Raw genomic sequence first — 27,987 nt, 5'->3', positions numbered from 1 at the left:
GAATCATGCAAAAGTAGGAGCATACTGATTTTATGCAGACAGTTTCAAAAATTTGGATGTGCGCCTATTTGTGCGTTAGGTGGATTAATAGGTGCTTTTTCTGAAATAGAAATGTATTACGGGGTGAGAGCAAACGTCCATTAGTGACTTCTTTTTTTGTTTATTTTCACAAGTTTTAAAACAAGGAATCAAGGTATCTAAGTTGCTCATAAAAATTTTGGTGTAAAAGAAAAACATTTTTAAGAAGGCTTTCCCATATATTGGTATTTGGCATTGATCAGTATAGCTTGGGGTTGACACAGCGATGTTTACCAATAACTTAATCTACCCTAACATTCAAAAAAGCTGTTATCAGCTTCAGGCAGCTGGATATGGGGGCTTAAAGGAGACAGTTAAAAGGATTAGGATGCTGACATTAACAACAATAATATATTGCTTTACATGCGTTATCTATTTATGTGGTTGTTTTATTTCATGAAAGGAACAGTTTCACTTAAACCAGAGCACATTGTGACACTTTATGGTATACACTGTATGCCCACCAAATGCTTCAATAAATACCCTTCCATAGAAACGAGAATGTTTCACCTACTAACAGGAACCTATATATTTATTTTGCTGTGATCAAAGGCAGTTCCTCTTCTAGTTTGTAGGTACTTTCTGAACTGTGGTCTCAATCACGATTTTGTATTTATGTTATTTTAGATTAACTTTATTATATATATAATATAGTTTACATGTTTAATCAAGTGAAGTAATTAATGCTCTCAACTCTCTACAGTAGACACCTACAAATAACCCATGCTGTTGTGGCAGAATGCATTTCTTTGTGTTTGTGGATAGAGGCAGTCATCAAATGTTAGAGTGTAATCAGATAAAGCTAGTTGTTTGGTACCAGTGTGCTAGCTTTGTCAGACTCTTAAAATCTTCAATAGGACAAATCTTTATCTTCATTTGTCACCCCAGCGCACCCTTTGTGTGTGTAATTTCCCATTGGTATTATCCAGAGCTTGGAGTCGATAGGCGACTAGCCTCTTGGCTTGCACAATTATTTCCAGCAGGCTTGATACATCTGCAATAAATCTAGGAGGCTTTGCTCGTTAGCTGGAAATCTCAAGCTATCAGAATGGGCTGATAAGATCTGGTTCCTAAGAAACAAAAGCTTGCTTGCATTATATGTCAGGTGTCACCTCCCATCAATTGATTTGATGTGACCCAAGTTTTAGACAGCTGGAGTCCAAACAATTAAAAGATGAATGTAATGTAATTTGAGGCATTTTTATTAACTGGTATCATAATAGAAGTTTGTCTCTTTATCGTGTTAGTGAAATAAGATGCACTTATAGCTAGTTAATAAAAGGAAAATGTAAATGTTATATATTCTTAGGCTTACACATATTTTGTAAAATAGAACATATTTGGATACCTCACACAGTCTGAAATAATGACTTGATTACACTAATATGTAACTAATTACATCAGTAGTTGGATACCTGATAGATTTTAGGAACCTCACATTTGACACACTCAGCACCTGGTATAGTCTCTGCATAAAAGTGTATTAATAAGTATTAATTACATTATATGCAACGCTCTTTATAACACACCTTTGCTATAACGTCAAGTTTAGGCCACTGTTTTAAACTGGTAATATTAGAATGAAGCTATATGTTTTACATTTCACATGGGCTGAGTGAGTTAATTATTATTAAAGGCATTCTTAAACATCAGTTAGCAAATTCGTACCAGGTTATTGCAATTGGAATGTTAGTGTGAAAAGCAGAAACAGAGTATTATTACATTGTGAAAAGAAGTCAAGTTGACAAGTATATATACATTTATTTGGTTGGCATACCTATATACCAGTAATGACTCCCATATTTATAACCTTCAGGATGCTCTGTTAGTATCTATACATCAACAGTGCCCCCCTCCCAATTACTCCTGTAGTACTCAATAGAATTCCAGGAGTGGCCATCTTTTCATCTGCCTTCACCTCCCAGGCTCTGTTGTCCGACAGGAGACAACCCATGAAGAGGGTGGAGGCTGTCAGAATTCAGGCGGGAGCAGCTACCTTGCTCCTGTGCTATAGAAATGTTCTTTATGCCTGGAAGTGTTAGAAGTAGAGGCTGGAGAGAGGAATGCAGAGCATACCTAAAATTGGAACTGTTGGCAAGCATGTGTATTAGAATGAGATGATTTGCTTACATGTAATGACATGTAATGTACTCTCCTGCTTTGTCTTACAGTACAATTACAATATCATTTTAAGTTTTAAAGTTAGAAACAGTAAGAAGTCTGTTTGCAATCAGATTGTTATTGATTATATACAACATTTCCCTAAGTTAGTTTTAAACAGAACAATCAAAAAATGAAATATCTTATTTGCCTAAATCCATCATATATTGCAGATGAGATTGACATGTTACAGGTTGTTTACTCAGAAAACCATTCAGAGGTTGCTTATTGCACCATGTCATGTTACTCTCAAAGTTTGTCCTACATGCCAAGTGATGCTGTGGTCTGTGTAGCCTTCTTTGCATGTTAATTTATTTTTCTTGCCACTATGTGGAGTTGTTATAGTTTTTAGCCACTAATGGTAGTTGTGACAAGACTACAATCACCATCATCCAACCGTCACTATGAGCTAAAAGACTGCATTTGGATTTGGTTCATCCATGTTGAATAATTTTTTACAAGTAAGATTTTTTATCACATTTTCTGGCTTTGAAATATATGGTACCGCTTTCGAGCATGGGAGGATGGACTACAACAGCTGGTTCTTAAATATACCCAGGTGGGCTGCACATGTATCAGCTGGAATAGCAGATGCTGTAAAATTGTTTCTTGTCAACCACCCCTTCCCACCATAAAGACAGGAAGTTTAAAGCACCTCAAACTACTTCCACATCACAAAATCATGGAAGGAGTTAAAATAGGCATTTTATCAACTAGGATTAAGTACTGTGCTAAATAGTTTAAGCAACTATTGTTTCCCTCTAGACTTTGCCAGACTACTGGACACCTTCTCAGCAGAGGAGATTGTAACATGGCGTTGATCATCCATCCCACCCAATTCCAACTCCTAGCCAACTTCCAACTAACCATAGGACAGTTAACGTTAGGATGACTTGGCAGGGTGGAATGTTACCTGTGGGAATTTTGGACCTGTTAAAAGAACTCTGCGGTGGAGATTTTTGGTGTTTGAGGATCACTTGAGCTTGGTGTTAGAGTTCTGACTCTTACCAGCTCAGTCTTGGTACCTGCTCTAGATCCTGCGTATAAATTGCATAGTGCACTGGAAATTATCAAAAGAGCTGCTTGAGGGTCTATTCACCTAGTGGACCTACAAGTGTAGGGTGACTAGAGTGCAGACCCCTACCACACTGGTAGAGAGCTAGGATTATCAAGACATTAGTAATAAAGCTACAAATTGACCAGGTGAATATAAACTGGCAATGTACCAAACCACAAGCTTGGCCAGGGAAAGTCAGCACTGGAAAGATCCGATGGACCCAAGCAATTCTTGTCAAGATAATTGCCTTAGAACCTCTCGGGTCAGAAAAAGAGCTTGGCAGGCAAGTGGTTGCTAGTGTAATAGACTCAGTGTACCATTGAAACAATAGGAAATAACAGCTTGACTGGACTTCCTCTGTGCTGTGTACCAGTGTTGATTCACCTTGGTAAATACACCAGCACTAATCTCTAAAACTTGGAGGTTGAACTACAACTTGGCCAGGGAAGTGTTCCTTTTGACAATATGGCAGACTGTATAAAATAGAGCAAAGTGGTCCTTTGAGCATTTCTACAACTTGGCCAGTACATCAGCGGACTCTTAGCATGTTCTGTTCTATCATCTTTGCAGATGTCCTGGCAAGTGCATCACAACCACTTACAAAGCTACAACTTGGCCTATAAAATGTATAACTTTATTCGATCAAGCCATTTCTATTGTAACATATAGCAGTTGCTTTATTATTGTCTCTGGGATACTGTGGGGGGGGGGGGAAGGGGCTACTGTGAGATCTGGTGACATTCTGGGTGTTGTTTTAATTGTAGCAGTATGCTAGATAGATATTCATAACTATGTCAGGCAGGGCCGGACTGACCATCTGGCATTTCTGGCAAATGCCAGATGGTCAGTTATGTGGGCCGGTCCGGGGGAGTGGGAGAAGAGAAATGATGCCACAAAGAGGGGGGAGGGAGAATAGAAAAGATGCCACATGGGAGAGTGGGGAAGAGAGAGGATGCCACACAGGGGGGGGGGAGGGGGAGAGCAGAGAGGATGCCACATGGGGGGAAGAGAAGAGAAAGGGAGAAAGGATGCCACATGGGGGGGAGGAGAGGGAGGATGCCACACAGGGGAGGGAGGAGAGGAGAAAGGATGCCACACGGGGGGGGAGGAGGGAAAGGATGCCACATGGGGGGAGGAGAGGGAGGATGCCACACAGGGGGGGGGGGGAGAAGAGAAAGGATACCACACAGGGGGGGAATAGAAAAAAATGCCACATGGGGGAGAGAATAGACAGAGAGAGGATGCCACACAGGGGGGAGGGAGAGAAAGGATGCCACATGGGGGGGGGAGAGATAGGATGCCACACGGGTGGGGTTAGAGATAGGATGCCACATGGAGGGGGAGAGGGAGGAGGCCACACAGAGGGGTGGAGAAAAGAGAGGATGCCACACAGGGGGGGATGAGGAGAGAGGATGCCACACAGGGGGGGAGAGGATGCCACACAGTGGGGGGGAAGAAGAGAGAGGATGCCACACAGGGGGGAGGATCAAGAAAGGATGCCATACAGGAGGGGGGGGGGAGAAGAGAAAGGATGCCACATGGGGGGGAGCAGAGAGGATGCCACACAGGGGGGGGGGGAGGAGAAGAGAAAGGATGCTGTATAGTCCATAATTATTCCTAATGAATATTTATAGAAACTCACAGTTTATACAAATATAATTTATTGGTGTTAATATGTTCACTCTGTGGCATAATATGATTTGGGGACACAATTGTGGCATAATATGGTTTGGGGGCACTACTGTATGGCATAAAATGATTTTGGGGCACTATTATGACAGCATATGATTTGGGGGCACTATTGTGGCATAATATGATTTGGGGCACTGCTGTATGGCATAATATGATTTGGATGCACTACTGTATGGTATAATATGATTTGGGGGCACTACTGTATGGCATAATATGATTTGGGGGCACTATTGTGGCATAATATGATTTGGGGCACTACTGTATGGCATATGATTTGGGGGCACTATTGTGGCATATGATTTGGGGCACTACTGTATGGCATAATATGATTTGGGGGCACTATTGTGGGATAATATGATTTGGGGGCACAACAACTGTATGGCATAATATGATTTGGGGGCACTATTGTGGCACAATATGATTTGGGGGCACAACAACTGTATGGCATAATATGATTTGGGGGCACTATTGTGGCATAATATGAATTGGGGCACTACTGTATGGCATATGATTTGGGGGCACTATTGTGGCATAATATGATTTGGGGCACTACTGTATGGCATAATATGATTTGGGGCACTATTGTGGCATAATATGATTTGAGGGCACAACAACTGTATGGCATAATATGATTTATGGGCTCTATGGTGGCATAATATGATTTGGGGGCACAGCAACTGTATGGCATAATATGATTTGGGGGCACTATTGTGGCATAATATGATTTGGGGCTCTACTGTATAGCATATGATTTGGGGGCACTATTGTGGCATAATATGATTTGGGGCACTACTGTATGGCATTATATGATTTGGGGGCACTATTGTGGCATAATATGATTTGGGGGCACAACAACTGTATGGCATAATATGATTTGGGGGCACTATTGTGGCATAATATGATTTGGGGACACTATGTGGCATAATATGATTTGGGGCACTACTGTATGGCATAATATGATTTGGGGGCAATATTGTGGCATAATAGGATTTGGGGGCTCTATGGTGGCTTAATATCAGCTGGGGGCATGAGGGAAGGGGGAGAGTGTTAATATAATGTGGGAAGTAGGTTATTAATTTAATGCTGGAGTTTAGGTGGGGGCTAATTATTTAATTGGTGCTATTTTATTTGTGGGGTGGTGTGGACCACTTTAATTTAATATTGGGGCCTAGCAGTTTAAGAAGGGGTGATTGGACCTTTAATTTAATGCTGGTGTGGCTTGGGGGCCATTAATTGAAAGTGGGACTGTTTGGGAAAAAAATAACATCTATTCATTAAATGTGAATATGAATTATTTAATAGCAGTGATGGTTGCGGGAAATAGGTATATTTTTTTTAAGGGTGTGCACCGGCCACTTTTGGTGTTTTCGGTTTTGGGTTCTGATTAGCTTGAGATTTTGGGTTCTGATTTGTTTTGCCAAAACACCCCACGAAAGGTTTTGGTTCTGATTTTGGGTTTTGGGTTCTGATTTTTTTTAAAAAAGCATAAAAAGTGCTAAAATCCATATTTTGTTTTTTTTTCCCACTCCTACACTATTATTAACCTCAATAACATTAATTTCCACTAATTTCCAGTCTATTCTGAACACCTCACACCTCACAATATTGTTTTTAGTCCAAAAGGTTGCACCGAGGTAGCTGGATGTCTAAGCTAAGCGACACAAGTGGGCGGCACAAACACGTGGCCCATCGTAGGTGGCTGTGTAGGCTTGAATGGGCTTTTGCTGCTCCTCCATCCTCTGCAGCATATAGAGGGTGTAGTTCAAGCGCGTCACTACCTCTTGTTTTAGTTGATGGCAGGACAGGTTCATGCTTTTGTGATGTAGCAGGAACAGTGAACGTAGTTTAATATCTGATACTAATATTTCTGCACTGCAGGAACAGTGAACGTAGTTTAATATCTGATACTAATATTTCTGCACTGCAGGAACAGTGAACATACTTTAATATCTGATACTATTATTTCTGCACTGCAGGAACAGTGAACATACTTTAATATCTGATACTATTATTTCTGCACTGCAGGAACACTGCACGTAGTTTAATATCTGATACTAATATTTCTGGACTGCCTATTGAAGTGGAATCTCGACGGGATTTGGTACCGGGGACACAATACCTCCATCAACCGACTAAATTCCACTGCACAGATGGCGGACACCGGATGCACGTCTAACACCAACATAGCTGTTACGGCCGCAGTTATCCGCTTTGCCATAGGATGACTATATAGGAGTGGCACTGCAGTGGCAGACAGGATGGCAGTTTGAAAAACTAGGCCCCAAAGAGCAGAGTTGCAAGATAGAATTGTCCTTGGGCCCTCCCACCCACCCTTATGTTGTTGAAATAGGACATACACACTTTAACAAACCAATCATTTCAGCGAAAGGGCCTACAAAACTGTGGCTGAAATGATTGGTTTGTTTGGGCCCCCACACCAAAAAAGCTATTCATCTCTCCCTGTACAGACTAAACTGGCTCTACTGAGGCAAGATGTCGTCCTCATCCTCTGATTCCTCGCCCCCTTCAGTGTGTACTTCCTTATCCTCACACATTATCAATTCGTCCCCGCTGGACTCCACAACCACAGGTCCCTTTGTAGTCTCTGGAGGCCAGTGCTGTCCTTGATTGAGGAATTGATAATTCATTTTTATGAACATCATTTTTTCAACGTTGTGAGGAAGCAACCTCCTTCGCCGCTCACTGACCAAGTTCCCCGCTGCACTAAAAACTCTTTCCGAGTACACACTGGAGGGGGGACAACTCAGGTAAAATATAGCCAGTTTGTACAGGGGCTTCCAAACTGCCTTTTTTTCCTGCCAGTAAAAATAAGGACTGTCTACTTGGTTGGTGTCAGCAAAGTAATCCTCCACCATTTTTTCAATTGTGACAGCATCCAATGCAGCGACAGTAGACATGTCTGCAATGGTTGGTAGGTCCTTCAGTCCGGACCAGATGTTCTCAGCATCCCCGCCAGCGGGTCTTTTAGGAAAACTGAGCTTTTTGGATTTTACATGTCCTCTACTAGGAAATTGGGCATCGCCCTTGGCAGACGACGTTGATGGCATTTCATCGTCTATGTCATGACTAGTGGCAGCAGCTTCAGCATTAGGAGGAAGTGGGTCTTGATCTTTCCCTACTTTATCCTCCAAATTTTTGTACTCCATTCTTTGCAGCACAAGAGAGCGCACCCCTAAACCGCAAACACTTTGGGACTGCAGAAACAGTGAACGTAGTAATATAGATTGCAGTACCTATTTTTTGGGACTGCAGAAACAGTGAACGTAGTAATTTAGATTGCAGTACCTATTTTTTGGGACTGCAGAAACAGTGAACGTAGTAATATAGATTGCAAATCCTATTTTTTGGAACTGCAGAAACAGTGAACGTAGTAATATAGATTGCAGTTCCTATTTTTTGGACTGCAGAAACAGTGAACGTAGTAATATAGATTGCAGTTCCTATTCTTTGGACTGCAGAAACAGTGAACGTAGTAATATAGATTGTAGTACCTATTTTTTGGGACTGCTGAAACTGTGAACGTAGTAATATAGATTGCAGTTCCTATTCTTTGGACTGCAGAAACAGTGAACGTAGTAATATAGATTGCAGTTCCTGTTTTTTGGACTGCAGAAACAGTGAACGTAGTAATATAGATTGCAGTTCCTATTTTTTGGAACTGCAGAAACAGTGAACGTAGTAATATAGATTGCAGTTCCTATTTTTTGGACTGCAGAAACAGTGAACGTAGTAATATAGATTGCAGTTCCTATTCTTTGGACTGCAGAAACAGTGAACGTAGTAATATAGATTGTAGTACCTATTTTTTGGGACTGCTGAAACTGTGAACGTAGTAATATAGATTGCAGTGCCTATTTTTTGGGACTGCTGAAACAGTGAACGTAGTAATATAGATTGTAGTACCTATTTTTTGGGACTTCTGAAACTGTGAACGTAGTAATATACCGTATTTCCCCATGTATAAGACGCACCTTTTTCCCAAAAATGTTGGGTCTTAAACCTGGGTGCGTCCTATACAGGGGTAGCGGGGATGCAGGGGGGGGGGGGGCGCAGCGTTACAATGGCAGTGGGGGGATCGAGGGGGAGCGGGGCAGCATTACAGTGGGATCGAGGGGGATCGGGGCAGCGTTACAGTGGCAGCAGGGGGATCCAGGAGGAGGGGGACAGCGGTATGTACGCATCCAGGAGGAAGGGGACAGAGACACAGTGGCAGCAGGGACCCAGGAGGAGGGGGACAGCGATATGCACGAATCCAGGAGGAGGGGGACAGAGGTACAGTGGCAGCTGGGGGGAGGCGATTGCAGGGAGAGTGTGCTGCCCGGCTGCTCTGATCACAATCAGAGCAGCCGGCCATTACAGTTTCCCTGCCTTTTTTGACAGCTACCGTAATATTTTTTTTCCAGATTTCGGGGCCAAAATTAAGGTGCGCCTTATACATGGGGAAATACGGTAGATTGCAGTGCCTATTTTTTGGGACTGCTGAAACAGTGAACGTAGTAATATAGATTGCAGTACTGCAAGAACACTGAACGTAGGTAAATTTAGCAGTACTAATAATTCTGGACTGCAAGAACAGTGAACGTAGGTATTACAGTACTAATATTTCAGGACTGCAATAATATATTGCTCTAGAATTTTTTTATACTTTTTACATTATTTTTTAATATTTTTTTTAAAAAAAAATTTGTATAATTTTTTTTTATTTTATTTTTTTAGGAGTTTTTAATAATTATAAAATTACTATGGACTTAGCACAACAAAGCACAGGACTAAAGCACCACTGGACTCAGCAGGACAGACACTGGCCAAAGCACCACTGGACTCAGCAGGACAGAGCTAAGGACAAAAGCACCACTGGACTCAGCAAGGACAGAGCACTGGACACAAGCATAAAGCACCACTGGACTCAGCAAGGACAGAGCACTGGACACAAGCATAAAGCACCACTGGACTGATCACGCAGGAGCACCACTACCCTACAACCTCCCTCTTCCCTGATGTCAGGTGAAATGAAGATGGCGGCCGCAAGCTGAGAATTTATGACATCCGAGTCTCGCGAGATCCGACGCGAGACTTGGATGTCATAGCCTCTTTTCGGATCTTTTTGCCGGGCGGAAGTACCCGGACAGTGCTCGGATCCCGTCGGATCCGCACTGTTCGGGTGGGCTCGGATTAGCGGAATCCGAGCCCGCTCATCCTTCATTTTTTTAAACGTAAATGATATTTCATTTATTGCTGGGGTTGTTTGGAGGGAGGGAAATTAAATATGAATAGTAGAATTTTAATGTTGAGGCTGGAGGGAGGCCTAATTATAAAACTTGGGTTGTATTGATTAAACACCAGGGCTGGTTGTAGTTTTCTAAATTTCATGTACCCATTTTTTTTCCAAATAGGGCCTCCAACATTCCAGGATCCAGACAAGCAGCAACTAAAGACACCAGCAGCCACAGATTGTGATAGTGACAAGGGGCCGGATTCATTAAGGATTTTAAATGAAGAGGTATCTTATTTCAGGCTCCTGGACAAAACCATGTTACAATGCAAGGGGTGCAAACTAGTTTTCTGTTTTGCACACGAGTTAAATACTGACTGTTTTTTCATGTAGCACACAAATACTTGATAGCTTATTTGTGCACTGAAATTTAAAGTTAATATTTGTGTGCTACATGAAAAAACAGTCAGTATTTAACTTATGTGCAAAACAGAAAACTAGTTTGCACCCCTTGCATTGTAACATGGTTTTGTCCAGGAGACTGAAATAAAATACCTCTTCATTTAAGATCCTTAATGAATCAGGCCCAAGAACAGATAGGAGAGAGCAGGACTGTCTGCCAACTGTCCCGAGTTTTGGTGACTGTCTCGTTTAGTGAGATTTGATCCGACTACAAGGACAGTTGGGAGGTATGTCCCGCTACACACTGTACTGCTTGTGAAGGCAGAGCTGCGTGCAACTAACAGATTGCACAAAGTATTGCCTGTGTATATGTTTAACATTTGTCTAAAATGATAACCATGTTACATAATAGGGGCTCCCTGTCTTAAATACCCCGGGCCCCCCGAGCGTTAATGCAGCTCTGGTTACCAGGAGGGAGCGGATAGCTGCTCCCAGTCCCTGGAGAGGACACAGCCGGCAGAACAAGCAGAGGAGCACTAAGCCTCTGTTAGTGGTCGCGGCGGCTCCGGGCACCGCCGCAACTCTCCTGCTGCTCCTAGTGACGTCCCGGCCGTTGCTACGGCAACCAGGGCGTCACTTCCGGTTTCTGTGTCCCGGTTGCCTGGACAACAACCGGGATGCCTTGGTCTCACTGACTCCGCACCCGGCCAGCTGTCAAACAGCCGGGCGCGTGCGCATAAGTGTAGGTAGGGCCAGCCCTGCATGTCTCTCAAGTTCAGCCAATCAAGGCTGATTTTGGCTTCATTATTGCTGGCACTCTCTAGACATGATTGGCTGCAGGCTCTGCATATCCATTATACTGCAGCTGAGGACACATTCTGAACTGGGTTTTGATTGGCCATCTGTACTATTTAAGGCAGTGAGGTCTGCAGTCTCACTGCCGGTTATAGCGTTCTGTCCTCAGTCCTGCTGCCTGCTTGTACTATCCGTTTAGGTTCCTGCTACCTTAGATTTGACCACCCGTGTTTGACCTCTGCTTGTTATTGGACCTGTGACCCTTCTCTTCTGACCTTGACCTTTTGCCTGGAATTCGGATTTTGCTTCTCTGCCTGTGAGTTTGACCCTTCGCTTGCCCTTGGATATTGCATCTGTCCCTGTGACCTTTGGACCTTGGATTTCTCTTATACTACAGTCCACCAATCACTCCACTTCTGGGAAACTCCTTTAAGTCAGTATACGCTACTCGACCCTCGGTCGGCCCGCAGCCCAGTCTGTCCCCACCACTAGGGGCTCCAGCGAACACCTGGCCTTCTGAGTAGTTCCCGAGTTTCACTGTACTGACTTGGGAGTTCCTAACAGCCTCACAATATTTGGCAATCTTGTGAGACTAAGAGCTTCCCTGCTGACTCTATAGGAAGTTCCTACCCTGATGGATGTCAGTAGCACCAGAGGCATAGATATGTACAGTGGGCTGGGAGTGTCATAATGTGCCTGGGGGGGTGGCGTGATGGGGCTGGGAGGGCATGATAAATGTAATGTTTTATTATAATGTATGTATCAATGCCCCATGTTGGCCACACCTACAACACAATGTGGTCACGCCCTTTTCAGCGCACAGTTTCATTCCTGCTGGAACTAAGGTGGGCTTGTGTACTTTAAATGCCAGGGTCGATTTTTAGTCCCAGGCCGGCCCTGATGTCAGGACACATATGTGTATAATGATACCTAGCTGGAAGTGACAAAATAATTCAATAATTTAAAATAAGTTAAACATATGCAATAGGAATTATATGTGACCTAAATTTTAATTTGAAATTAAACAATGTATTTTAACATAAGTTGATTTTCAAATATAAACATAATTGGTCAGTAGTATGGTTTTATTTGCTACAATAATTGAACATAACATTGGTGTGTCACAGAATTATGTCATGTGACATCAGTTTCGCTAGATGGGTCACAATATAAAAAAATTGGGGAAGAGTCATGGGTTGGTCAGTCAGATAAGGTACAGTGCAGCATTACTATCCCTTGTCCCTTAAAAAGTGAGGGCAATTGTAACCTGTACTCAACCCAAAATAACATTTTATATAGCATGTTGACTTTGTGAGATGCAAATGCTTGCTAATAAGTAAAGTTATGCATAAATACAAGTCTGCGGCTATTAGCCATTTCTCTTTAGCTCACTGCTCCTCGCCAATGTTGGCTTGTGTTCTTTGGGAATCAATTCTTTTAACTTTCCATCAGGATCAAATTTAACAGCTGCCTTTTTAGTCTACACATTTTTGCAGGTATACATTACTTTTTCTTATTATTTTTTAGCTGCACTTTTATTTGATTTATTTTCGTACTATATTGTAGTTTATGAAAAAGCTTTTCGGTCATCTCCCTTTTGTGCTTTATTTTTCTATTATTTGTATGGCTGATACAGACCTCAGCACCTGCAAGCGGCTTACTCATGTTACCGTGCATACTTTTTGACATCTAAAGTAATCTTACAGTGTTTCTGGTGCACCTGCTTCACAACAGCTAATTTTCTTGGCACACAAGGATATTTTCTTCATGTTAAGTATTTGTATTTTGGCATTCACAGCAAGTGACAAACCCGTGGCAGTGATCAAGTTTAAGAAACATGAAGTATCAATGTTACAGAGCTGGCAGATGATGTACTTCAGATTTTGGCAAAGACAGTGATTCATGCCTTAGATTCTAGATCATATGCATTACATAAAGCATTCCAAGCAACCTGTATTTAATCATCATGCCAGGGATATAATCATTTTAAAGGATTACGTGAAAGCATGAGCATGGCAAACTCTTTTGTAGATTAAGGAAAAAGTATGAATATGCCAGTAGTTTGGTTGTATGTGAGAAAGTAACATGTATTTCCCTCTGTGACCTTATATCTTAGTGAAGCGTTATAATACTGAAACTACAGGTTCACTTATTTTCTTTTGTGCACTTTCCGATTTTTAGAATTTTATAGGAATTCCGCATGAAAAGAGATTTGAGACTGCAGATTGAGAAATGGGACTGACAAATGCTAGGTTATCCTGTAAATGAACACAATTGCCACTAGCAGTGCAATTTGTAGGACAGTCGATTATAATAGATTTTTTAAGTAAAAATAAATAAATAAGCATTTTACTTCTGTACTGGCTATGTATTTAGTAATTCAGTAAGTGAAATCAATGCTCATAGCAGACAGAACAGTCCTAGAATGGATAACAGGTGGCAGGAATTGGCCCGAAGTAGCATAAACGAAATGGTTGTTTATATTGAAGAAAAAGTAAGAGTTAACTTAATATGGAGAGTTAGTAAATATTAGCAGGGGGCCCCTACAAATTTTAGAGATTAGGGAGGAGCTGTGCTAGGGAAGGATTATAATGGTGATAAGGGGCAGTTAGATTTCTCTTGCCTTCTGGGTAAGTATTGTCTAACTGACCTGGTTGGTGAAGCTGGGTACACACTACACTGTTTTCATACAATAATCGGCTCAAACAGCCGACATACGACCGCTCGTTCAAAAGTCGGGTCAGTGTGTACAGTGACACGGTGGTCGAAAGTCTGCCCAAATGGACGATTGTCGCCTCATTTGGTTGGTCGTACCGTTTAATATTTTCGTTTCCGCTGTGTAGTGTGTATAAACTTCCGACCGATCCACAACAGTGAGTACGAAATTACAGTCATTGCTCACGACAACATGGCTGTAAAAAGTCGCTATTGGGACGTCCGCTCTTCCCTTTCTCGTCCTAAACAAGGCTAGTGTGTATGCAGTCCATGGACCGAGCGATCGGACCATCGATCGCATGTAAAATTTCTCGGCATAAAAAGTTGGTCGCAATTTCTGTAGTGTGTACCCAGCTTAAGTATTGGATAGTGATTTTACTGTGCATAATATTGCAATTTTTCTGTCTCTTTATATAATTTTTAGTTTGGCCTCTTTTTCTATACTGCTCCTTTGTTAAATTCTCTTTAAACTATAAATTATCCCCTGCTCTCTTTTCTTTGTCTAATTCTTTTTATTTTCATTTACTCATTATTATTTTGTATTCTTTCTCTCTCTTGTTATTTTAATTTTGTTAATTTCTCTTGTTTCTTTCTCCCTTGGCCATTTTGTCCCCCATTCGTCCGCTTGTCATACTTTTAGCCCCACCCCCTCCATATGTCTTTTTCTATGCTGAGCTCGAGGGGACCCTGCGTTCCCCCACATCACCTCATAGAGGCTGCCAAAAGTCCCACATCTGTTGCCATGCGATGAGTCCAATCAGTGGACTTGTCGCATATTGCCTCCCCCACTCCCCTTGCTTGTCTGGCTCCCTGCTGTATGCAGTGCTGCCAGCCATGCGCCAGTTCGGACCATCGCGCATAAACAGATGACACTCACAGCTCTTCACACTGACACCAATGAAGTGCCGGCAGTGTCTGGTCCCTGCTGATTAGGTCCAGGGTTCAATTATGGCTTCAGCTTGCAGCATGCATAATTATAACCTAATAATGTTTGCCCTTCCCTCTCCAGCATTTTCATCTTTATACCCTGCTAGGGCCGATTTGTCACAGGCCTCTAGTTTAACACCATCTTTTTCTCTGATCAATAGCACCTTGCCGTCGGCCACTGGTGGAGCAGGTCACGAGTCGGGCTGTGCGTTCACCCTGGCAGCCCATGTGGTGGTTTCCCGCATGCTTTGTCCCTTATAAGACCACAATCTAGCATATGCCCCCCAGCCCAGCATGCCCCATGTGTTACCGTACAGTCACGGAGAAAAAATGAGCGATTGATTCGACTCCTAGAGGGAAAATTGGGGGGTCCCTGCCGCCATGCCAGGGATGCTGGGGAGTGCGTCCTAGGCAAAGCTGCTGAGGATGTTGTGTGCTGTGCTAATACTGCAGTCCTTCGGGACATTAGAAGAAAGCTGTGTGATAGAATTCGCACTGGACGTTTTGTAGATATGTTCACCATAAATAGTAAGGCTAAGCCCACATTGTCTGCTGCGAAATCTTGTTCTGAAATTGGAGAGGAAGCAAATCACAATTTCTCAAACTGGTTGGAAAGTATGCTTGTGTTTGCTGCATACTATTTGGAGACCAGACCTGAAGAGGCCTATTAAGGCCTATTTCACAGTTGTATTGCCAGGACTGCGCAAATGGTTGAGTTGGTATCCCAACAGATGTGCTGCAAAATTCTTCTGGCATTGTTTTGTTAATGGGTTTGAGCTGTCAGTTAGTGGTCAGGTTCAGGTGGGTATACCTAGAAATAAAAAATCTGCCAGGGAAATGCCATTAAAAAGTGACTAAAGAAATTAGAATAGGTAGAATGTGCGGTCCCTTTTCTTCACCACTTTTACAGGGTTTGGTTGCATTACCTGTAGGAGTTGTTCCCTAAAAAGAGCAAGGAAAGTTTAGGCTGATAGAGCACTTGTCACATCCTCTTGGTATGTCAGTGAATGATGCAATTGCAGATGATGAATGTAGAGTGGTATATCAATCATTTGAAGATGCTTTAAAGCTGATGCAACAGTGTTGGTCTTGCACATTGCTGGTGAAGCTTGATATAGAGTCTGCATTTAGACTTCTGGCTTTGCACCCTTCTTCATTTAAATATAAGGGTTTAACTTTGCCAAGAGAGTATTGTGTTGACAAATGTCTGCCTATTGGATGTACAGTGTCTTGTGCCTTTTTTGAGTGTTTTAGCTCCTTTCTTCACCGGTGTGTTTGTGCAGGTTCGGTGCACCAAGTTGTCGCTCATTATTTTAATGATTTTTTTATTCATTGGTCCGAGCGGTTTGGAAGTGTGCCAGGACCTATTGTTTTCCACTCAGTCGCTGTTCAGGGTTATGGGTGTTTCAATTGCGTCAATAAAGACGGAAGGCCGGGCGGTTAGATTGTCTTATTTGGGTATTGAAATTGATACTCGGGCAGGTTATTGTAGGTTACCCAATAACAAAGTAGTGAAATTAAGGGGTATGCTGGTTTGTTTTTGGGTGTGTATTTGTTATTGAAACAGGTTCAGTCCTTTCTAGGTTTGCTTAATTTTGCTTGTCGAGTCATTCTAATAGGTAGAGTTTTTAGTCGTAAATTGGAGAGGGCTACAGCCGGTGCCATTAGAGGTCATCATTTTATTAGGCTCTCCGCTGATATTAGGGAGGATTTAGTTATGTGGAGTCTTTTTGAGCAGCATTTTAACTGTGTTTGTTTGTGGACTATTCCTACTGCCAGTAACGCGGAAATCATGAATACAGGAGACACCTTTGTGGTGAAGATATAAGGGCTCTCAAAGGTCCTCAATAGACCCATGTATCATTCATTAAATGTACTCCAACTAAGCTAGATGAGGTCTATATTAATTAATATTTGCCATATAAAATGTGTTTGGTCCAGACACATAGGTACTCTTTATCCCTTCAATGACTCATTTATAATACTCTGATGATAATATTTGTGCTATTTATATCCCTGCTTGTTCCATTATCAGACACTTTGCGTGAATATGTTATTTGTGGCAGCAGCCCCAGACATGTTGTTGATTTTAATGCAATTATTGACCCCTTGCTTGATCTTTCTTGCTCTCATCCACCACATGCAGAAACCAAATAGCTACTAATTCCCTTACATACCTTATGGCAGATTTACAAGTTATAGACATTTGGAGCATTAGAAATCCAAAGTCCAGGACATACTCCTGCTACTCAGAAACTCCTCAATCATTGTTGTGCACTGACTTAGCTTTGCTCTCTGTTACAATGACTCCCTTCATTACCACCATCAAATATTTGTCCATGGGTTTCTCGAACCACTGTTTTTTGTTTTCATGAACATGCAATAAAAAGTGTAAAGAGTTTAAAAAAAATAAATATTGTAGCATAATTATGAAAAAGTACAGTAGTGTTGACAACTGATTTTGACTGATCGGCCATATTATAAGGCCATACCATAGGCTTGATAATGGCTTACCAGATGAAACCATTCGTAATCCTGTTGCAGTTTTTAATTTTACCACAATAAAATAGAATTTTTTGTGTTCTTTGTTCTTCTTATGTTTTTACTGCCATGGAGATCTACCAACAACTATGTCTATAAAAGTGCATGGATGAAATATCCATAAACAAGTGTAATTAAAATAAACAATTATACCTCATGCTAGACTATGATGAGATGGTACTTAATAAATTCAATTATGTTTTTTCAAGGTTGTGACCAGATTAGTGATATGTTACTATTGAAACACTTATTACTGTAACAAGACTGTCTTGTACTGTGCAGCCAGGGCATCATGTTGCCATGGAATGCAAAGTAAAGCAAAGGATAGCCCCTGTAGTGATTCAGGGAATAGAGACATGAAGGAAGGAGTAACAGGCAGTGAGAGGTGCTGGGCACCAGATATATGTGTGGCAACAGCAGGGGAAGGAGAAAAGTCTGAGAGGGGAGTTTGCTGGAGAGACAGAGTGTGCAAGCAGACACAGGGACTCTAGAACTATCAAAGAGGTTGTTGGGCGTAGTGTTACGTAGGAAAATCTTGTAGCCAGATCCCTGAAGAGAATAAGCTATCTTTCAGCCTGAAGGAGATTACACAACAAAACAAGTCTATGTGCTGAGATGGACAGCTAGCACAAACAGGCTTGCAGGTAGTCCACGACCCAAAAGCGTCTGAGACCTTCGTCTTCATCCAGAAGGAAAGAGACAAGAAGTAGCACACCAAATACTGTGACACCTTTATTGCTGCATTAAGACAAGAACACTATACCTCCTAAGTTGTTTGTTTGTCATTATTGTTCACCGTATTGTTGTCATTGATTATCTACCTTGTTGTCCCACTTACACAGTCCAGAATCTTCCCCTCTTTAAATCTCTACCTTACCCATTTACTTCCCCTAAACTAAACACCCATTTGATTGTTTGTATCCACAGTATGTGGTATCTTATTATTCGGGGGTTAGTATGGTCGGGTACAAAGGGCTTTCTGAGTCAACCTCTGTTGAATCCAGTTACAGTCCACATCCCACCATACTGTGTATAAGGCTTGGGTAGAGGCACTGAAGCGAAGAGAGACAATATTTCAACATCGCTTTCAGAGTACTAGGGAAAAAGGTGCTACATTAGCATGAAAGGAACTATCTTACTGTTTTCACTCTTTCGTTCACTCATTGGAACAACCCATTTACAGGCATCAATAAATACAGGAGGATGCATATTATACACATCTTGTCAGCAGCAAAATGGACAATTGCAACCAACTTGAGTAAAGTGATTGATCAAAGCGTTATGAAACTCATGCTTACCTAATTTTCAAACCACCCTTCTGTGAAAAGGTATGCAAGTGGCCATGATTTGGGCTTGATGATGCAATTCACATTGTCAAGTGGGTGGGACAAAGTGTATGATGCCACAAATCATATCATTAAGTCTCTAACCACTCAGGTGGCTGGGCTTGTAATGTGATTGGCACCATTATGACAAGTCCCCGCCCACATTGCAGTCGGGTGAGTGGCCTTTAGGGAGAATTGCCTACTCCCTCTGGAGTCCAGGAGGTCTGTCAACAATAGAGGGAGAATAGGCAACTATGTTTAAAATTAATATAATTATGAACAAGTTGTAAACTTTTGAGGCATTATGGAGAATTTGGCAGCACAAATTAGCTTTGCTGTCATCCCTAAGCATAATTGTTGAGGTGGGACGTAAAGGATTGCTCTCCACCCCAACTTTTTTTATTTTTGTATTTTGTGGTTGTTTATTCAGACCACATAGACATACTCTCTCTCTGATCTAGGACTGGACATTCATTCTCATCCCATCCTTCTGTTTATACATTAGCTCCTTTTTTGTAATGTTTACTTTTTATTCTTTGAAAAAAATCTGTAAAAAAACATGTATTTTAATTTAGACATAGATAAGTCTCCAATGAACAATATTTTAAGAGAAACATACAAACGTAGTTTTTTACAAGTGTGTATCCAAAAGTGATAGTAGGCAGTACTTTGAGATGATACTGTACTTTTCATTGTGGTGATATGCGCATTCCTAGGACGACTTGCTTAAAGTTTGTGCCTGGATGAACATGTATAAAGGATTAGGGGTGTGCTACCATCTGTGGCTCAAATTATCCCACCTGTGCAAAATGACCTGCACCCATGCTTTTTCCTGTGTTGTAATTAGTAATTGCCATGTAATTCAGAAGTTTGAGATGCTCTTTTGTAAGCATTTGGAAGGAGTATTTTTTTGGACAATGAATGCCATTAGACAACAAGATAAGGTTTTGTCATACAACACAATATTCTAGTTTTTGTGTACTTAAACTTAGAACTGTTTTGTTTTCCCTGCTTTTTGCTAGGCACATTTATCAGTTCTCTTTTGTGATATTTTATGATAGCTAGGATATCACTCTCTTTTCTGTACAAAATACAGGAAGTTCAACAAGTTTTAGCTTAAAACATGGAGAAGATGAGCTATGGTTCATTCATTGATCATATTCAGACTGGATTATGGAAAATTACTTTACTAGCTCTTACAAAAATATTCTGCATTGTCATATAATCACTGCAAGACAAAATGATTAAGCTGCAAACTAAATATTCAACATGAAAATCCTTAAATTCCTGCAATAGCTATCAATAAAGCAACACTGGGCCAGGGCCCTCTTAAGAACATCTTGGGCCCCCAGGCACAGCAGTGCACCGGGGCCCCTATATATCCAAAAAAAAAAAAAAAGATTATATATATGGGCCCTGCAGCCCAGGGGGGCCCGTCGGAGGCAGCAAAAAAAAAAAAAAAACCTGAAAAAAAGAAGAAAATACTTACCGTGCTGTCAGCTGGCGATCCGGCTCCCTCCATGGTCTCCTCCTCCGTCGCGCTCCGCAATGGATGTCGGGCGGGCGTGTTGACGTCACGCCCGACATGCACTGCGAGCGCCACGGAGGAGGAGACCATGGAGGGAGTCGGATCGCCAGCTGATCGCAAGGTAAGTATTTTCTTCTCTTTTTTCAGGTTTTTGGTTTTTTTGCTGCCTCAGACGGGCCCCCCTGGGCTGCAGGGCCCCCGGGCACCTGCCCATTGTGCCCAATGGGAAAGACGGCCCTGCACTGGGCCTCAAAGTGGCCTCGATTTGTGCTGCAATACTTTGATTTTCCCCAAAGTGCATTGGTTTGCATACTACGATGGCGGCATTTGTGGAAGAGCAGAACTTTGCATCTGCCAATGCATTGGGCAAAACAAGGTCATTACTAACAAAATACAGAGTAGATGCACCAATGCAGTAAGTTTAGTGGAGCAGGGCCAATGCAAAGTTTTATATTATGTGCAAGATTAGTAAAATGAGATTATGAGGGAATTCTTTGCTTTGCAAAAGAGCGCATAGCCATTTTCACTCTGCAGAAACATTTACATTTTGCACCAATTCTGTTCTGGCAGAGATTGGATCTCATACTATAATTTTAATGGGACGGATTTTATGGTGTGACGGTTCATGTGGGGTTGGAATTCATTGCATTTCAGGGGACTTTATTTATGGTAGGAGAAAAATGTGCTCCTGTAGTGCACAAATGCGCCTATTTATCTGCTTTTCCCATACATAGGTGCATGCTCACATTCCAGAAAAGCAACTTTAGTTTGAAGAATTGTAGGTCTGGCTTGAAATGTGCATGCTGGAAAGAATAAAACTATTACTTCAAAGTTCAACCTGCTATTAGTTGATCATTAATTCCCGCAGGGCAGTCTCCTGATCACCATTTATGATCAATGATACTCACTAAAAACCCCACAATCCAATGTTTCACCTTAATATTATACTTTACTATTGCTTCTCTTCCTTTGTGGTCAGTGGTTACCACATGAAAATTGTTGGTTGGTTGGTTGTGGTCTCATCATGATAACAGGAATGTTGAGCTTCTCAAAGTCACAAGTGTCTCTCTTGGCTGCAGGGATGTTCCATTCCCCTGTGAGTGTATGGAGAGGAAGCCTCTGAGATTTCATAAAATGAAATTGCATGGTTCAGTCCAAAGAAATCACAGGTGGTTTCAAGCAATTTAGACTTACAGTGAAACTGTGCAGCTTCCATTGGTCAAACAGTAACAGTGGTTTCAACCAAAGGAAGAGCTTGTTGCTAACACAGGAAAGAGTGGAAGTTACCAGTGAGACTACTTGGTTTCACAGTACTGATGTGGTATGATAGCTCCCTTATAATATGTCATAAGTAACATGAGATGGCCTATTGAGAGCGATGCAGCAATTCCGTTGGCATTGTGTCCCGAACCACTATTTTGTTCTATGATAATATACCTATTATTTGAGGGTGGTCCAGCATCAAATTTTGCACACAATAAAAATAACACTGCATATGTTACTGCTAACAGAAAAATATAGATATTTATCAAAGTCAGTTATCCGTGAAGCATGAAAGACTTTCACATGTGCATTTAAGTCCAGAATGATTTTCTGAGCAAAATTCTTTCCTGACATTCACTCCATATGCATTACACAGAAATGGGACAAGGTTTTCTCTCCTAAAGGCCATGAACTCTGGAAAAATGTCTCATCTCTCCCCCCAGGAACTCCCCCAACATCCCACATGGGAAATGCTTAAATGTAGCTTATTCAGTGTAGCATTTATATGAATCCATGTCTTTCATTTTCCCCAAGGTAATACCTTTTTATCTCACTGATTTTTTTGATTTTTTTTTTGAGTTGACATTTCAAAATTTCTGATTCTGATTTCTGACACTTAATTATTATGCACTAACAGTGAAAGAAAGAACATAGATACCTACTTTTTTATTTGGTACCCAATGGAAAGCATTGGGTGTCTGTTATGGACCAAGTGAATTATATCTTGCATGCCTCTCCAGGTTTTCTGTTTCAATAATAAGCATAATAATCATTTAGCAACTGGACAATCATTTATAGATGATGCTGCTCTCTACAAAATCCTTGAATAGTGTACTCAACGCCCCTTCTTTGCAGGAAGAGCAAGGAACGTATCTGCAAATTAAGCACTTTTTACAGTAGCTGGATCGGGAACATATCCTCCATAGGAAATTAACTCCCTTTGAATAACTGTGCTCTGCATCTCAAAGCTAAGACACACCATATCACAATTCTACCAAATTATACTAGAAAACATCAATACATCACTACCTAAATATACAATGGCAAGAGATCTAAATATCACTCTGGAGAACAGGCATTGGCTGACATATGGCAAACATATGTTCCTCTATGTTCCTTTCCATTGTAGATATGCATATCAAGATTATGACAAGGTGGTACAGATGACCCAGCCTTCTTAGCAAAATATCCTCACATATCCCATCTACTTGTAGAAGATGCAATTCTGCAATTGGCACTAAGTTTCACATATGGTGGCAGTGCCCCCAAATAGCATCTCTCTGGCAAAAAGTCATGCGGGTTTCCACGCAAATACTTGTTACGGAAGTCCCACTAGATATGGCCTTCTGGCTCCTTCTATACACCATAATTTCCATTTCCATTTCTAACAAATTGTTGTTGAAACAGTAAAATAATGCGGAAAAAGCTGTCATTTCAATTCACTGGAAATCTGACAGACCTCTCTCCATATCTGAGTGGTTTAGTAAAATACACTTCTATATGGACATAGAGGATCTGATTTCATCCGTTCAAGACAAGTTCACAAAAATTGCAGTTACTTGGTTAAGTTGGCTGATGATCAAAGAAACTGACGCCTACCCCTCTCAGGGAGGGCTGGCAAATTTTAGCCCGGGGGGGCAAGACTTAAATCAGCAGCCTATTAGAAACATTTTAAAGGAAAAAATGCAGATGGCCCTGTGAACCAGCCCAAGGTAGCCCACTATGGGACAGGTCCAGGGGGACAGATGCCCCTTTGCCCCCCAACCCAACTTGCTCCTGCCTCTCACCTAGGCTTCCTACACTTCCCTCGTAATAGAAAGCTAAATTAATCTTTAATAGTGTTTAATACATTTATTGCTTTTGTTTCTTGACTATAAATTATGGTTCTCCTGCACCCACTCCACATTGGACCATATAGCCTCTCTTTAACAATAAGTCTCTATCCCCACCGTCCCCTTCCATCTTATCCTATGTCCCCCCTGGTTTAAATAGATAATAAATATTTTTTTCCTTCTTTTGATATTATTCACGCACTTGTTAAATCACAGGCAAGCATCTAATAGAATGTATGGTAATGTATCTGTTTATTTGATGTATACCAGCAATAAATACAAAATACATAATTTCAATCATTCTGGAGTCTGTTAACTTTACCCGTTATTCAAATCTATTTTTGACGCACCGTTTTGTTAGCGAAAACGATACCACCGCAGACAAGTGGATGATCCATTGAAAGTATAGGGAGGGAGGCAGGGGGAAGCATTAAAAACTATTAAATTTTAATCTTTTTTAACACAGCGCTGAAAATTATAAAATCAACAGTTTTATCACACACCTCTCATGGTAGTGCAAAAAATTTAAAATATAAGAAAACTATTGAAATCATGTGATAATGTAAAAAAAAAACAACTTAATGTATATCATGGAAAATGTGTTTTTTTTTTTAACAAAAAGCATATATGTATGTATGTATGTATGTATGTATGTATGTATGTACTAATATTTATGTACTAATGTGTTTTGTCATGGTTTAGATAATTGTAAAGTAAAAAAAAAGTATAGTTAAAAAAAAATACTGTATGTAGATATTATAAAATAGAAGGTTGTGTAATGTAATACAAATGTATGCCAATGAATTTTTTTTTAATTATAGATGACCGCGTTAAACCCTCCCCTCCACTTCCCTAAAAATTTGCAAGCACCAATGGTTAATGCGTGGGGGCTGCGTGACCTGTTTTTAAATTGAATAGCACGATTTTTTACGCTGCGGTACCCAAAAATGGTTGCGCCCGTGGGTCAAAACCCATGCAAATAATTTAAAAAAATTTAACGCTGCCCAAAAAAAATACTGCGATCAATTGAACTCCCCCCATAGTGTATTATTTGCAGCTTTTAGTTTTGCCATTGCTTTGAATAAATGGGATGTGTTTACAGTAAAAAACAGTAACTTAATTTGACAAACAAGACAATGTTAAGAAGCATGGCTTACTCACTGGCATTCTTAGTATAAAGTTTTATATTTTATTTTGCACAATCTCCACAATAGAGAGAAAACAACTTCCCTGCATCTTTTTGTGTGTCTTACATGCTAAGCATCTTTTTAGCTGAATTGACTTGGTGCCCTCCAGCAGGTGAAAAGGCTTCCTTACAAACCTAAATAGAAATGATGCCCAAAAGGGACAGTTATTCCCTATTACTGTCTGTATTGCTGTCCTCATAATGAACTCTGTAATGCAAAAGGATGTCTTTATGTAAAACAGAATACAAGGGAAAAAGGCTTCCTTCATTGGTTATTGCATACTTTTTGTCTTCTCTTTTAGTCGACTTTTTGGCAAAATACTGCATCTTCAGCCAGGAGAAGTTGGCTGAGTATAAAAGGGCTTTTGAAGCGGTAAGTGTAAATTCAGTCTCCTTTTCTTTCCCTCTTCTCACCCCTCTCCCTTCACTCCTCCTACGTCTGTAGACAGTTAAGCAGAATAATAAGCACCGCTGCTTGTGGTACACATCCCATGAATTACTTGAACATCAAATGTAACTTTAGAACGGAGGCACGTTTTATTCTTTTTGTAGAACTGTTCCCCAATCCATTCTTTATTTACATGTCGTGAGCCTGAGCGATGCACAGCCATTTAGAGCACACAAAAAAAAAGAAGAGGCCATTAAACAAATTAAAAGGAGTGGGGATGACTAATACAGTACTCTCGGAATCTACAATTTGATTAGTCTGAATTTAATACACAATAGCTGGGCAAAAGCAGGAGGGTAGGCTACACTGCTCTTTAATAATCTTCTGCAATTAAATTATGGTGATAAATTTACTGTTCTTTGGTTGTAGAACATTCCATTATCTACAATACTATGACTATTTTCAGATTTTTAATTTGTCATTTAAATACAGTACATTAAGTGTAAAGTGTTTTATCATGATGTATTTTAGGAAATTTTCTTGACTAAACAAAGATATTTCTTTTATTATGCCAAGTTATTTCAAATAATTATGAATACAATCAACAGCAAAGTAAGTTACCAGTGCGGCTAGACAACATGTAAGTCTGGCTGCAGTGGGATTAATGCTTTAATTAGACCACACTTATGCTGACCACACATGCTGCAAGATCTGCATCTGTGCTGCCATAGAAGTCAACTTTTTAAAATATTTTGGTGTGCACACCTTACCTCCATCTTCCTCTCTACTAATATTGGGAATGCTGAGGCACCCACAGCGCCCTCAGGGCTGATTGCTATGTGTATCGAGCAATTGGCTTGATACTGCAGCGTTTGGGGTGTCAATATGTCCTTGATGACTGATTAATCCAACTTATTAATCCAACTGAAACTGATCAGATCATTATTTGGACATGTTTGTGAATGCTACTGATCTATTGTGTGCAGTCATCTTCTGACTGTACTAGTGCATTTATGTGAGAAGAAAACTGGATGCTTGGCCCAAGCACTAAATAGCCAGATCTTATTTGTATGGCCAAATTGGACTCTGATCTTGTTGCTCACGACTCAGGCCAAGCTGCCGATTGTACCAAGTGTTGCTGGCAATGGCAACTGAGTATTGTGTTCAGTTTTAAATCCACTACCTTCAGTAGGATATTGATAAAATAGATGTCCAGAGAAGAGCTATAAAAATACAGGGTCTTAAGCACAAAATTTACTAACAAGAACTCATTCTCTGGAAAACTTGTTCCTCCCAAGAGATGGAGAAAATGGTAAAGGAATTTTAACATTTTTCCTTGTGAAGAACACGGCAATGCCTCATAGTAAAATTTGGCAATGTCGGCCCATTGTCAAAGCCCCAGTTCTGCCCTTCTGAGAATGTGCAGGGAATGCTCAATAAAGCTCTTTTTGGGAGCTTAACGCCGCATGCACATGTGGGGGCCTCAACCAGGTGCATCAGCATTTTCAAGCCCCCTCATCTGCGGGTCTCATACCGACCGTATCCTCTGCAGTGGCGGTAGTTCTCCTTAAGTTACCTTGTCTGCAAACTTGGCGGTCGGGATGTCAATGTGATAAGTCACTTTGAATTAAATGGCATGAAGTTTCAGGCAATGAAATCTCAGTGGTTGTTAAGATTAAACTGGCTAAAATATCTGGGATTTTATTGGCTGCTGTAATTGTCAAGATGTCAGCAGCTATTAAAATTGTGGATGCTACAGGCTATGGTTGCAATACTGAGTCTGGTTGTATTCTGCCAGTTGACCGTCTAAGACCCTGAATCTCCTATCTTCACTGGCCTCCTGGGGGTATTTATTAAACTGCGGGTTTTAAAAAGTAGAGATGTTGCCTATAGCAACCAACCAGATTCTAGCTGTCATTTTGTAGAATGTACTAATCTGATTGGTTGCCATATACAGCATCTCCACTTTTTCAAACCCGCAGTTTAGCAAATATACCCTGTGGACTTGATTGTTGCCTGATAGACAAACAATTGGAAAACTTAATTTAAGTTTAAAGATCTCCAACGACAGAGAGGAGTTCTTTGAAATCATAAGTTAATACATGTAGCCCAGGTATCTGCAATAATAAAACAAGTGAGAAGTATAGCAGTGTAATATTGTTAGTTGGAAAGTGTAGTGTTGGAGGGAGTGCACTTACGTAATCCTGGCCCCCTTCTTATTGGGTAGGTTAAATGGCTTGAAATTAAATGAGAGCACTGGAACTGCTATGGCATTTATTAACACACAATTAGAATTTATAAGAGGGTTAATTTGATGGACCTGTGTCTTTTTCAAGCTTACTAACCATGTGAATTATTAAGTGGTGTACTACATTACTCCATACTAAGCTGCATTTTTGAGAGAGAGTTGATTGTTGGGGCATGTTTGGCAGGAGCCAATAACCAAGAAAGATCAGCTTACTAATACTTCATGAGCAATAGTGACTAAGGTGATACCAGCATGGAACTTTAAGGAGAACATCATTAGTAAGATGCAACAGTGAGCAAAAGTGAACACACCAGGTTTCTGATATCCATATATTAATTTAATGTGTAAGACAAAATATACAAGCAACTACAGATCAATTGATTGCAAATTTCAAACTGTGGTGCAAGATGACAACATTCCCATCTACAGAACACATGTGGTCACCCAATGGTTAAATCTGCATGACACTGATGTTATTCATATGTCATGGCCCTGTTGAGCAGCAGATCTGATCCAAATTGATTCAAGTGCATTCTACTACAACCAACCTGCCAGTTAAGTGGCTTTCTTGTGAGAAGTGGTGCTACATCCTTCCTGCACAATTCCAGACATTGGTA

At 40.9% G+C, this 27,987-nt stretch overlaps 1 protein-coding gene across 1 annotated transcript in view; it reads left to right on the top strand.

The window, feature by feature from the left end:
- Positions 1–27,987, top strand: part of LOC142150791 (uncharacterized) — a 174,731-nt gene that overhangs the window by 67,611 nt on the left and 79,133 nt on the right. Inside the window, exon 6 of the mRNA XM_075205978.1 lies at positions 25,037–25,107. Within this exon, the coding sequence (XP_075062079.1) occupies positions 25,037–25,107 (71 nt within the window). The remainder of the gene's footprint in view (positions 1–25,036; positions 25,108–27,987) is intronic.

Source organism: Mixophyes fleayi, chromosome 4 (genome assembly GCF_038048845.1).
Source record: "Mixophyes fleayi isolate aMixFle1 chromosome 4, aMixFle1.hap1, whole genome shotgun sequence".
NCBI lineage: Eukaryota > Metazoa > Chordata > Amphibia > Anura > Limnodynastidae > Mixophyes > Mixophyes fleayi.
The sequence above is the reverse complement of the archived record's forward strand: the minus strand, read 5'-3'. Positions and strand labels throughout refer to the sequence as shown.